General features: G+C 40.6%; 1 protein-coding gene across 3 annotated transcripts; it reads left to right on the top strand.

Moving 5' to 3' along the window:
- The first annotated feature begins 315 nt into the window (after positions 1-315).
- On the top strand, positions 316-13,246 carry LOC138194225 (phosphatidylinositol 4-phosphate 5-kinase type-1 alpha-like). 3 transcript variants are annotated; one of them, XM_069142797.1, is made up of 17 exons: positions 334-390; positions 2,250-2,288; positions 3,420-3,454; positions 4,425-4,517; positions 4,741-4,871; positions 5,087-5,204; positions 5,765-5,917; positions 6,094-6,393; positions 8,045-8,280; positions 8,389-8,472; positions 8,581-8,629; positions 8,995-9,079; positions 9,201-9,371; positions 9,537-9,669; positions 9,747-9,809; positions 9,903-10,002; positions 10,106-13,246. In XM_069142797.1, the coding sequence occupies exons 1-17, from the start codon at positions 345-347 to the stop codon at positions 10,106-10,108; spliced, it is 1,839 nt and encodes a 612-aa protein (XP_068998898.1). In that variant the 5' UTR covers positions 334-344; the 3' UTR covers positions 10,109-13,246. The 3 variants fall into 3 exon arrangements, with proteins under 3 accessions (XP_068998899.1, XP_068998898.1, XP_068998900.1); XM_069142798.1 differs by lacking the exon at positions 2,250-2,288 and having other exon boundaries at positions 316-390; XM_069142799.1 differs by lacking the exon at positions 10,106-13,246 and having other exon boundaries at positions 9,747-9,819.
- Positions 13,247-13,290: the final 44 nt, after the last annotated feature.

Genomic DNA, 13,290 nt, shown 5'->3' with positions numbered 1-13,290 from the left:
CAATAGATAATAATAGAACAATAGAAAAGCAATAAAATAGCAGTAAAAACTATAAAATATAAATATAAAATATAAAATGCACAGTATATACAGTACAGTATATATCTATATATATTATATTTTAAAAGTAACTATATCTTTACTCGTGTTATTGCCGGGTTTTGATCGCATTCAAATGCCATTACTGTTAACGTAGCAACTTCTGGGGTCACAGTCGTGTGGTACTGCAGTGAAGTCGTTCCACGTCCGTCCGCTGGGGGCGCTGTGGCGCTGTGGCGCTGCTGCGACACCAGCATCAGGATTCAACAGTCGGCGCTGCCTGTGATGTGAACAGTCAAATCGTAATGGCGACTGCTGGCACAGCAGACTCGGGATCAACAGCCCCGACAGGTATCTATTGTACAAATATTCCTCCTTCGCTGCCTTAAAACAAACATTGTAAATGAGCTGTGTAACATTTTGTGCCGATGAAAGTGACGTGATACGGTGCCTCTGGCTTTATCAAGTCCCCGGTTAGCCAGTTTAGCCAGATAGCTTCGAGGCTTCCAACGTAACGATGGCTACCTTGTTTAACTGCCTGGTTAATTAAACCTGACCGGTTTTGCTGTTAGTAAACACACAAAGCTTCAATTAGTGAGCTATCTGTCTTTTGATCCGATCATCTATTGATTTTAATTATATTTAAGAAAGTAATTCCCGGGACCGCTTTGACCAAACGGTGTGTTTTGCTGTCAAGCTAACGTTAAGTGGTGTTTGTGCGCTAACGAAGCTGAACTCATCAGAGTAAGAAGATGAGGTTAAGAAAATATCAGTCTGTTATTTAGTACACAAACGGGACGTGTTTAATGGCTGCTGTTTCAAATGTCCATCCATGGCTGTTTAGCCCCTCGCCTTCCTCGCCTGTTTCATCCCTCCTCTTCCTCCGTCCGTTTCTGTCCACGTTTTGTAGTAAAGAGAGTAAGAAAATTCACTTTCCAGTCCTTAACCAAGGTTTCACAGCTTAGGGGGTGTATCATCTAAACAAACATTGCTCTCATTTATTCCCTGCATTCCTTTAAACAGAGACACACATTAGGTAGTTACCGAGCAGGCTTCATTCATTTACCCTGCTGTTCAAGCTTTGTCTACTATCTCTAATTTCAGATCTACACACTGTGAATTGCTCTTAAACTGGTCTTACTCCGTCCACACTGACACAGGCTGGTGGCTGGCAGTTCAAGTGCTTTCAGAGGTTTCTTGTTTTCTGAGGATAGGACAGATAATGGGGACGATACATCTTCCTAATCCATTTAGTTGTGCGTCACTTATTAGCTCCCCAGTGTGTAGAGGAGGTGCTCTTCCCCCAGTTACCACGCAGTCTGAATCAGTGAATAAAAATAGTGGCTTTAAAGCACTCTCATGGCTCTCCCACATGGCTGAGATCCAGGGACCGCACAAATACACGATACAGCGTTCTGTCAAACACATGCTCACAGACTCTTGAGTGACAGTAACACACTGTGGTTTCTCTACTAGCTCTTATTGGTCTTGTTTCCTAATCGGGCCAAGAAGCAGTATATTTATGGACTCTTCACAGGCAGAAAATGACCTGAAGACAGTGTTCATGTCCCATATTATTGGCTTGTGCAGGCTCCAGGCTACACTGAACAAGGCTGGCAGGGGCTTGTATAGTATACAGAGAGGAACAGATGGTTTGCCTATTGTTGTAAGTCCTGCCTCTGACAAGCTAAAGTCATTGTTAAGTAATTGGGTTAGTCTAATTCCTGGCTTGAATCTGGTGCACAATGTGTGCTATTAACTAGTTCCACTTCGACCTTTTGAGAAAATTGCAATGGGATGAAAGTAGACCTGTACTTTTGATTATTTTCATTAAGGATTCATTTGCCAAGTAGTTTATTGATCAATCAACTGTTTTGTCTATAACAGGGAACAGATAGATAGAAATAACTTTCTATAACAGAAAACAGTAAGAAATTAGCTCATAATAATGTTTACGATCCCAAGGGCTCAACTTCAAATTGTTGTCTGACCATCAGTCCAAAAGCTGTTCATACCATAATAAAAGAAAACCAGCAAAATGTCAAATTAAAAAGTTGGAACAAACGTTAATGTCATTTATTCGACAAATTGTTTCAGCGCAAGATTAAACCGTTTTTCATACCTCATTCATGAAGTCATGCTTCAAATTCATTCAGAGTTGATCATTTACTAGATTAAGCCAGCTAGGTTGACCATGTCCTGCTCCACAGATATAAGGACTCAGTTCTGGAGGAGAGCGTTGCAGCGAGGTACTCGCATGGTTGTGAGTGAGTGTTTCTGTGTGTGAGAGCAGAAGCTGCATGAATAGTGATGATGATATAGTGTGTTGTTTTACATACTAAGAGGAAATGTGGGCAGAATGATGCTCATTGTTTCCCGGTGGATTGCAGTGTGTCCCTGTTAACTGATAAAAAAGATGCATGGCAGTCAGTGATTCTGCATCAATATTAATAGTCCCAGTTTTCACACACGGGAGTGTTATTACAGGTGTATAATCTTTTCTGCCCTCGATCCTTTTGTACATATTGACCTGTGGTACTGCAGTATTGGAGTAGATGTTGCCATTGGTTACAGACAAGAGGTGATTTGCAGAGTGGGGGAGGTAGTGAGTTTATACAGCAAGTTTATGTAAGGGCACAAGACATGTTGAGTATTTCTTTTATTTCACTTGTGTGCCTTTCTTACAAAATGTGCATGTGCTGGAATTTCTCTTATCTTTGGTGAACAGATCCAATTTTTGCTTGGTGTTGGTTTGCACTGACTGCATACTGCTTGTATGCTCAACTGTAAGTTTGTCAAATGGCTTGATTTAAGATACATTTTAACATTACTCTTAAGGTTTTACAGGTTGGAGGGACTCTAAATGCTAGAAGCAAAGTTACTGCGAGACGCAAAGTAGGCTGTGACAGAAAAAGCTAGAAATTGTACCGTTTCTTTTGAAAGGAGGTGGGGATGTGTTGACACATCCTCAGGGACCAGATGAATATGGAGCAGCCAGCTCGGGAGAAGTAGTTCCAGTTCACATAGAGCTGGTGTATCGGGCGCAGCAGTCAGTAACTGTGGCCGAATTTAGGCCTGGACTCATCACTGGCCTTATAGTCATCAGCCAATGCTGGAAATAGCCCTCCTAATTAACCAGCAGAGGGTTTCATAAACAGTCATCAACAAATTTTTCCATGGTAAAAGCTTCCAACTCCAACCTTTTTAACAATATTTATTTTACACTGACTACATGGGTTGACATCGGCAAAGTCCCGCCTGACCAAAGGAACCAGCGGTTCCTTTAATCTATACACTATATTACATTTTTCTTGTTGGTTCTCGAGTCATTGTGTTCCTCACATTGTAAATCCCACTTTAACTTGTTTTTCTGTCTTTAGGGACCAGCAGCATTCGGAAAATGGCCCCTGCAGAGGTAAGGATATCAGGAATTGTCTCAAAACTACTCTGCAATATGTGCAGCTCCAAGTAATATAGAAGTAAATGTTGAACTCTGAAGAGAGCTGGTTCATGCTGCATCCACACTAACACGTTTTAATTTTAAAAGGTTAGGGCTGGGTACTAAACTTTGATACTGTTATGACATCGATTGAACTGCTTTGGTAGTATCTAGCATTGAAAAATATCTTGTCATTCGCTACCAAACTTTGATAGCTACTCTACATCCACACCAACACGTTTTTATTTTTAAACCGCATAACTTTTGCTCCATTTACACAGGAATAGGTCTAAATCTTATCTGTGTCATGAGCCACAACAGTTAACATACATAACTTCTATTCAGGCAGCCCGCCCACAGAGATAAAATCATTTTTTCAACTTGTGCATCTTAAATCTGACATTGGGACACCTTATGTTCTCTTTTCAAACAAATATTTGGCCATACACGTGTCTGAGTTACGTGTGCAACAGTAACAAGAGTAGGACTGGATTTGATTCAAACATTTTTTTTTTATACTGATACCAATACCTTGACTTTGATACCGCTACTTTTTTCAAAACAAATTTTATGAAATCCATTTTAAGAAAATTTAATGGTACAAATCTTTAGTTTCATGCATTTTACAGAGGTTACTTGTATTTGGTACTTAACAAACATGAAGTTAACATCAAGGCGTTGTTCACACGCAGTTAATATCAGAGACCGTTATTTCAATAGTTCCCTCCCTTGTCGTCACAGTTTGACCTTTGCTGTGAGCTCAGTAACTTGTCAGCCCGTTTGATGTCTCGGTTGCAACAGGAGGTTGTCCAGTGACGATATTTATCCAGCATGACCTGAAGCTCACGCACTGCACGCTAGCTCTTTGTCTTCTGTGTTTACAAGCTTACAACAACACCCGCATCAGACCATATCTGATTTTGTTTGGATGTGTCTCGCTCCTCAGATGCCTGGCTCTTCAGGTACAACTCAAAGTATGAAGAAGACCATCGGACACCGCGGCGTTGAGACCACCACAGGAGAGACCACCTACAAAAAGGTGAGGACAGGCTACACCTGTGACACCCACAGCACTGAGCATCAGAGGTATATGATAGACATCCAGCAGCGTGTAGGCCCACACTTGTAATTTGGTGTTTATATTCTCAAATTATTTTCTCTCACTACAATCACAAGACTGGCGAGGGACGCAACAGAGGTCACATGGGGTAAAATATTGTTTGTTCCAAAGCTTACTCTCTTTTCCTCCCTCACATCTCCAGACCACGTCGTCCGCCCTAAAAGGTGCAATCCAATTGGGCATCACTCACACGGTTGGCAGCTTAAGCCAAAAGGCGGAGAGGGATGTTCTCATGCAGGATTTTGTGGTGGTTGAAAGCATCTTCTTCCCCAGGTCAGTAATATAAGTTTTAGTTGGAAAAAATATATATATATATGTTCAACATTTATGTTTTTTATGTCATTTCATGTAGTTTCGGTGTTTTCCGTACATATACTTTACTTTTTGTACAATAATCCCCAACCACCACAATTCATTTCTCAACCTATGAGGCGCACTGAGTCTAATGGACTTCCTGTCTTTTGTTCTCCTTTCGTGTGTGTTTCCAGTGAAGGCAGTAACCTGACTCCTGCGCATCATTACAGTGACTTTCGCTTTAAGACCTACGCTCCTATTGCTTTCCGTTACTTCCGAGAACTTTTTGGCATTCGGCCGGATGACTACCTGGTCAGTAATTACACCAAGCACACGCTACCATGTTTACAACAGCTGACTTTGTTATGCCTAAAGTCATTCTTCATGTATATATATGTGTGTGTGCGCGTATATTCATTGATTTTAGCATTTTGTGGTAATAACAACCCCCTTCAGAGGATGAAAATCATGAACAAGGCCTGAAGGCTTTTTTATTCACTGTAACAGCTTTTTGCAGGGCTGGTTTTCAACCACGTAGCTTCTTTTTTTATTATTATTATTAAAAAATGTAAGTGGCTTTTGTCTGCAACATCACCACATTTGTTGGCACTGCGAGCGCAGATCCATGCCAACACAACAGTCTGAATGTGAAGCCTTAGTCAATGTACTTTTTGCCATATTTCCTGCTTTTGGCTTATTTTTTTCTCTTGACTCTTTTTACTCCGCTGTTTTAGCGTCTGCATCAGAAAAGATTCCACCAATTTGAGATTATGTCTCTGTTGTCCTCCTACCCCAATAAACAGCAATCAAGAGTCAAAAAAACAAAGTCAGTTTTAATTGGATATTAATGCAGACTCCTTTTTCTCCTGAAGTATTCTTTGTGTAACGAGCCACTGATCGAGTTGTCGAACCCCGGAGCCAGCGGATCCCTCTTCTATGTCTCTAGTGATGATGAGTTTATCATCAAGACTGTTCAACACAAAGAGGCAGAGTTCCTCCAGAAGCTGCTGCCTGGATACTTCATGGTGAGTCTGACCAGAGTGGAAAATGGGACCATGTTCAGGATGAGTGATTATTATTGCTATAACTATAATTATCAGGAGAGTAGGAGGTTTAACTGAGTGGAAACTCGAATAATTTCTTTCAAAGGTTTTGTGTGTCACATATCTGATTTGTTTTCCATATCCTTTCTCCCTGCCAGAATATAAACCAAAACAAGCGCACCCTGCTACCCAAATTCTATGGACTCTATTGCGTTCAGGCAGGTGGCAAGAATATCCGTATTGTTGTGATGAACAATCTTCTGCCTCGGATCATCCCCATGCACCTCAAATACGACCTGAAGGGCTCCACCTATAAGAGACGAGCTTCCCCGAAGGAGAGGGAAAAGGCTGTTCCCATTTACAAAGACCTGGACTTCATCCAGGACTTGCCTGATAGCCTGCTGCTGGAAGCCGACAACTGCAATGCCCTGTGCAAGACTATACAGAGGGACTGCTTGGTGAGTCACAGAGACACTTGTTTCTTGTAGACTGATTGATTTTATTCAAACGTTGTGTTTCATCAAAGTTCGTATCACACCGTAGCGACTTGTTTTCCCGTGTTTACCCCACCACTGTCTGGGAAGAGCAGCCCGGCCAACGGGACCTCCTGCCCCGCCAGAAACAAACAAGATATTATGTTATTTACAGATTCCCTGTTTGAATTAGGTTTCGTGTTACAATTTGATATTCCAAATTTTGACACAAAGATTTATCGGTCTCCTTGATTACCAATAATCGCTATCAGTCCTGAAACAGCTAAATCTGTCGATCCCTAATGCCTTCTTATGAAAGACCATTTTAGATCTAAAGTTAATTTGTTGAGATTTTTTTTTTTGCCTATTGTTACCAGGCAGAATTGAGTTTTGTAATGATGGTGAATGTGTTTTTATTTATTTAGTACACATATAATGAAACCCTCACTTTTGTATACATATATTCTGCTGACGGTTTGACAGACTAAGCAGCAGATGCAATAGCCTCCTTGAAGACAAAATACTGGTTCTTTTCTGAACCTGTTTTTTTCACAGAGTTTTCTATCATTTTAGTTTCTCCTCAGGCAAATAGTCTGGTTTGCTTGTTTACTGCTGCGCTCCACCACTGCTGGCAGTTAACCGCTCATCAACATTCAAGTGTCTATTGCTGAAGAGATGACTCAAGCTTGCATGACACTGCAAACTAATACTTTGTTTACTTTGAGGGATCATACTATTTAAAATGCTGGCAATGGACTGGTGGCATTTGTCATTACCGTGAACATAGAATCCTAATATGTTGTTTAATTTGGGGCTATCGGTTTTTATATGACAGCGGCTCTATGTTATTTATTGACCAAATCGTATCATTCTCCAACTCCTCTTCATGTCTGCTTTGTGGCCTCTTGTTATTTTGCCCTTCCAACTTACTTACATTTAAATGATGCTGTTGTAACTCAACAAGCATGACCACTCTATTTGTTGTTTTCTGATTGTTTGTTAGTTTCTGTATTTTAGCCCAAATTTAATGATACGTGGTATCAACATGGCATAAAGAAATGACAACAATGCTTTATAATACATACTGTGCAAAACTTCAACATATGATTCTACATTGGTACTGACAGTTGTGTTTACATTTTAGTACCACGTGATCATTTTGATTTGATTGCTCATTTTACTTTTCAACAGTGTGTATGTGTGCGTGTTTTTTTTTTTTTTTTTTATTTTTTTTTTTTATTTTTTTTCATTTTTCCTGGTTCTATCTTTTTTGATGTCACCTATATAATCCCTTGCAGTAGCCTGATAAGAGTGTGACCCAGATGCATAACAAATACACAACATAAATTGATCAGTAGTTTATTGTTGTTATTAAGCTTCTTTTTTAAGACTAGTCAAGATTGTTTTATTGTCCAGGCCTACGGTGTCTGCGTGTGTCTTAAGTTTAGTAGAATCTTTCACTTTACTTCACGTCACTGTCCACCACCATCCATCAATCAAACCTCGCCAGAAGACATACTGTATTTTCTGTGTGTGGCATTACCCATGAAAAGTGTGTGTGGATGTTGATACTCGAGTTGATGCTCCTATTGATGGTCATGTCAGCTTTTTCATTGCATTTCCATGTTTTATGCAGCTCTTGCAGAGTTTTAAGATCATGGATTACAGTCTACTGATGGGTATCCACAACATGGACCAGGCCCATCGAGAGCGGGAGCGTAGTGGAGGCAATTCGGGAGACAGCGTTGGGTCAGAAGGTGCAGTGACCCCAGATCAGCGCCGGCCACAAGCCCAGAAAAGCTTGTACTGTACAGCCATGGAGTCCATCCAGGGGGAGGCTCGAGGGAAAGGAGCTTTGGATTCAGAGGACCAGTGAGTGTGATCACCAGCTGACCCGTGTTTGAGCTACTGTTTGTTTGTAGGGCAATCTGTGACTGTGAAATGACAATCAAATGATGTAGTGTGTTGTTGACCTTACAGCATGGGGGGTATTCCAGCTCGCAATAATAGAGGAGAAAGGCTGCTCATCTACATTGGCATTATTGACATTCTCCAGTCCTACAGGTAAGCCGTGTGTAGACTTGGTTTTTTTTGCACATTAGCAAACTTTGCATTTATATGACCTCTATACGGAAGTTGCACTAGATAATATTACTATGTCTCATTACTTAGGTTTATTAAGAAGTTGGAGCACTCCTGGAAGGCCCTGGTCCATGATGGGGTAAGAGCCTACACGCTAACTTAATGTTCTGTAAAGCTAAACAAAGTGTCATTGAAATGAAGCAGCCGGCTGATAGCACTTTAAATCCTTCACTACTATAAATTGTGTTACTTTACAATCTAGAGCTGGAATGATTAATCAATTATACAATGATCTTGGACTTGGGAGAATTGTAAAAAAATGTTTATGGGAGAATTGGGGTGGATATCTCCCAAGGAAATTTTTTACAGGTGCAATAACTGGCCCATCAATTGATAATATTTGATAACCAAAAAACATCCTGCTGTTTGTAGGCAAGTTTTGATTGCATATAGACTTGAGAGGTTGTATCAGGGCGTAATAGTCCTGTTGCTTTTCTTTTTCAGGACACAGTTTCAGTTCACAGACCCGGTTTCTATGCGGAGCGTTTCCAGCAGTTCATGTGCAACACAGTGTTCAAGAAAATCCCACGTGAGTATGCTTTTGTTTGGATTTTTAAATGTACTGAAGAAGCTGCTGCATTGAAACATGGGAAATGCAGGTGTGAAAAGTTCAGGTGACTGCATTGATCATTTGTATTTGTCTTCTTCAGTAAAACCGTCTCCCTCTAAGAAGAGTCGTGGTGGAGGACAAGGAGGGCTAAGGAGGGCCCCCACCCTGGGAGCTCCCACCCCGCTCTCCCACGCAACAGGACAGTCATCGGTCGACCCCAGACTAGTCTACTACAGTCATTTTAAAAGCACAGACTCTGAGGCTGACAGTGGTAAGAACTGAGGCATCACAAGTAATGTGTCCACGTCAACTAAATCTACTGACAAGTTATTCACTGGTATAATTTTCTTCATAGCTTTATTTAGATTTGTATTATTTATTTATTTATTTAATTTAAGATTCGCTGTAATTTACTTTCTGCTTGATAACTTCTCAGGCGTACAGTTGGGGAGGCCAGATCTGGTTCCTAGGACGCCTCCACTGGGAGACAACCCTGGTGACTGCGAGGCCAACCTGTCCACCTCGTCCCTAGGCAGCACAGGAGTTGCCTCCACCTCTCCTCCCTTGCGGTAAAATTTTAAGTCCTGCCTCTCATGTTTACACTTGTCTTGTAATTTCCTTTGGTCTGACTGACTTTTCTCTGCAGGTCTGTTGGAGTGGAAGTACACAAATCGGCAAACACAGACTACGACCAGGGTGCTTCCCACAGGTACAGAAAGGTCAATAAATATATATATATTTTTTTTTTTTTTTTGCTCGTGTTAGTCATTGTGTCTCATTAATTGCCTCTTCTCTGTGCCAGTTTTGGGGAGGAGGGAGCTCTTGATAATTCAGGCAACCTGTCTGGAAATGAAGATGTAGTTTCTCTCTCAGACATCATCCCCGAGACCAACATCTGCTTTGTAAGTTTCAGCGATTATTTGTGATTTGTTGTTGTTGTTGAAGCAACCATATTTCTTATACCCATACAAATCTTGTTATTAAAATTATGTTTCCTCCTCGCAGTAAAAAGAAAACGGACCCAATGCCATCTTAAGACGAAGCACTTCTGGACATGGTGAGGAAGGTGGAATGAACGTAACTAGTCCACTGTATTACCCCCCTCCCCCGTTGCACCTCTGTTTTCTCACCTCTTCAGTATATACGGGGGCCGCTGGATGAAGCAGCAAGGTGCAGGGGAGGCTGCGACAAGGAGGAAAGCAATGATGGTGGAAAGATCGAGAAAGAGGCCGTGTGTGGTAGGCTTTAGGCTTTCCCGGCGATTAACACTGTCGCTGTGCGCGCATATTTGTTCACACCTGTCCCAAAGTCTAATTGTCTTTGATGTATACCCAGAAAAAAAGCATCATGGCCCTGAAGGGGAAGCTCTTCAGTAGCTGCCGCAACACTACATCGACTAAACAAAGATTTCCCTTCATGTCTGTCTGCTGCCATGACATAATACACAAAATAATGAGTTGTATATTGTAAAAAGCCCATCACCAGTGGATGGTGAAGGCTCGTCAAATTACCCCTGAGGAGCCAGTCATCCTGCCCACTATTCACAGCATGAAGAGATGTGAGTGGGCAGAGGCAGTTCAGCAGGAACACGCACATTTAAGAGCACATGAAAGGCCACAGCCTGCATAGGAGGAGTGAATATTTCTCTGTGTTCACGCACAGTCTAAGTGGGTTCACATTTCCATGACTCACACTCATGATGTTCCTGTTAATGCACGTACATTTCCCCTCTGCGCTTCTCATCAGCAGCAGCACTCCCGAGAATTCAAATCTACACTTGCTGTAGTCGACTCTGCAGTCATGTATGCATTTCTCTTTACTGATTGTGGATGTGCAGTGTTTGTTTGGAATCTGATTTTGATGTGTTGAACGAGACCTATGCGGTAATTTTGTTTCATGTTTTGTTATAAGTTATTCTTCTGGAAGCCACAGTGGTGCCACCCAGATCTTACCACTGCTGAATGTACATTATAGTGTTTTTCTTAACATAAAATGTGTCTTATTAACATGGCAGACCACATTTATACAACCCTGAGAGTCTCCCCCTCTGAAGTGGCCATATGTGCTGAAATATGAATGAAGACAGAGTGAAGAGCTGTCGACAGCATTGCTTGCTAGTAGATGCTGTTACCTTAATAGTATTACTTTACTAGAGTACTGATCATTTCAAGTTACTGTCTGTTGTCTGTCATGTCTGTGCCTTTACATGTTTGTCTTTCCCCAACATGAGATGTATGACTGACATTTTAACAGGTTAGTGCTCTTGTCACACAGAGAAACCTGCCTTATCACTACAGCTGAAGTCATCAGACTGCCATTTGTATGTCTGGACCAACCAATCAGTAGTCTGGGTTTAAAAGAAATTCAGATTTTAATGCAAACACTAGTACAATCCTGATTTTTTTTCTTTTTCTTTTTTGTATCTGTATGTGGATTGTTCAGCTACTGTGGTTCATCAGCTGAACTGTGCCGACATCAGACAGTCCGGTTTTCTGTCTCTTATTCATTTCTGCTGGTTACAGAAATGACACTTGCCCACATCCATTCTCGGACCAATATTACTAACCATGTGTACAAGTGATTTTTGTATACCTTCTTTTTTTTTGTATGTAGTCTTACTCAGCTTTTATGTGGCTGTTCATAAAAAGATGTTTTCACAAAAGGTTTTGTGTTTATTTTATTGTTTAGGACACTAAACAAGCTACTGAAGTGGCTGGCAGAAAGCTTTTTTTTTTTTTTTTTTATCCCCCACAAGATATTTCTGATACAGAAATTTGAATCACTACCGAGTGGCTGTAGCAAAACGCCAGACGTCGTCTCGTTTAAGGAATCGCTGTTTCTGTTTTGTTAAGCACATATGGTCTATGCAGCGGAGGGGGGAGGGGGATGTGGATATAGGAAGAAGGAAGATGTTCATCAATGCACAGTTGAGGATTTGGGATTGAGTCTTTTGTATTATAAAGAAGTCACGGCACCAAAGAGAAGAAGAGTGGACAGGTTAAGAGTTCCTGCCAATGTTCAGGACCCAGTACAGCTAACATAGAAGTGACACTCCTGGATGTTAGACTCCTGCATGGACTGATGTGTTCTGTATGATTATAACACTGGGTTGACCTGTGTTTTAAGGATCTGTTGTTAAACTGGATGCTTTCCGCTAACTAATTTCATGTTCGATAAGCTGGATCTGACATAAAACCAGTCCCAGTAAAGATTTCATCAATTAATTACGCTGTGGCCTGAAATATTTCAAGATTTAACTCCACATTCCTGTGAAATTCAACTTCAGTTTACTGCATTATCACAGACATTTGTGTAATCAGGTTGATGTATTTGAAATTAATTATTTCTTATATTTTGCTGAGATCTAAAAATTTCAACCAGATCAGGTCAGAATCATAATTTTGACAGCCAAACAGCCACCAAAGAAAACACTCCAAGAATTTCTTTCTGATGAGGAAAAAGATCCAGATTATTTTTTGTGACACCTGGATTTTGATATTTTCTGTAGGAACTTCTTTAAATGGGTGGTACTGGTTAAATGCTTGATGCAGACCAGTTGTTGGGTAGTTAATTACAACACCATGGCACAAAACAAAAACATCATCCCTTGGTGCTTACAGGGTAGAGCACTACACTACAATACATTTTAAGTAATGCAATATGAACCACAATCTGACACCTTTGAGCTCTAAGAAGTATATTTATCAATACGATTGATTGCTGTAGGTTGAAATGATACAAGTTGTATTATGTACCTTAGATGATTGTAAGTAAACCGTATACTGACAGAAGGATGTCTGAAACTTTAAAGGGGGGTTATTGACAATTTCACTTTTTTATATTTCATGTTTAGATTGTGATATGATAGTTATTTTCTCTTCATGACATTTCTGGGTTGTTAATCTCCCATGCTTTTTTCTACATGAATGTTTCACACGGCTCCCAAGAGCCAACGTTGCTGGTCGTCCTATATGCTTCAATTGCTATATTTTTACTGTGTATAAAATGTGTATATTGTACATAGGAGTCACAGAAATGCCTTCTCATGCAATATGTGCTGCCTGTCCCTCCTGCCATGTTTCAGTTATGTGGTGGTGATGTTTTCATGTCTGATTTTAAAGGATTAAACATATTTTGTAAATCTTGGTTTTGGTCTTTTAATTTGTGAGTATTACCTGATTGTGTGTTGC

Source organism: Embiotoca jacksoni, unplaced genomic scaffold (genome assembly GCF_022577435.1).
Source record: "Embiotoca jacksoni isolate LCO1_2020_lvr unplaced genomic scaffold, fEmbJac1.0.p SCAF_11, whole genome shotgun sequence".
Lineage (NCBI taxonomy): Eukaryota > Metazoa > Chordata > Actinopteri > Embiotocidae > Embiotoca > Embiotoca jacksoni.
This window is presented reverse-complemented; position numbering and strand designations above follow the sequence as displayed.

Bases quoted from the DNA above. Each gene is read 5' to 3' on its own strand.
- LOC138194225 (XM_069142797.1), top strand. From the start codon at position 345: ATGGCGACTGCTGGCACAGCAGACTCGGGATCAACAGCCCCGACAG. The intron at 5,918-6,093 runs GTGAGTCTGACC...TCTCCCTGCCAG, and splicing joins TGCTGCCTGGATACTTCATG to AATATAAACCAAAACAAGCG. The intron at 9,670-9,746 runs GTAAAATTTTAA...TTTTCTCTGCAG, and splicing joins TCCACCTCTCCTCCCTTGCG to GTCTGTTGGAGTGGAAGTAC.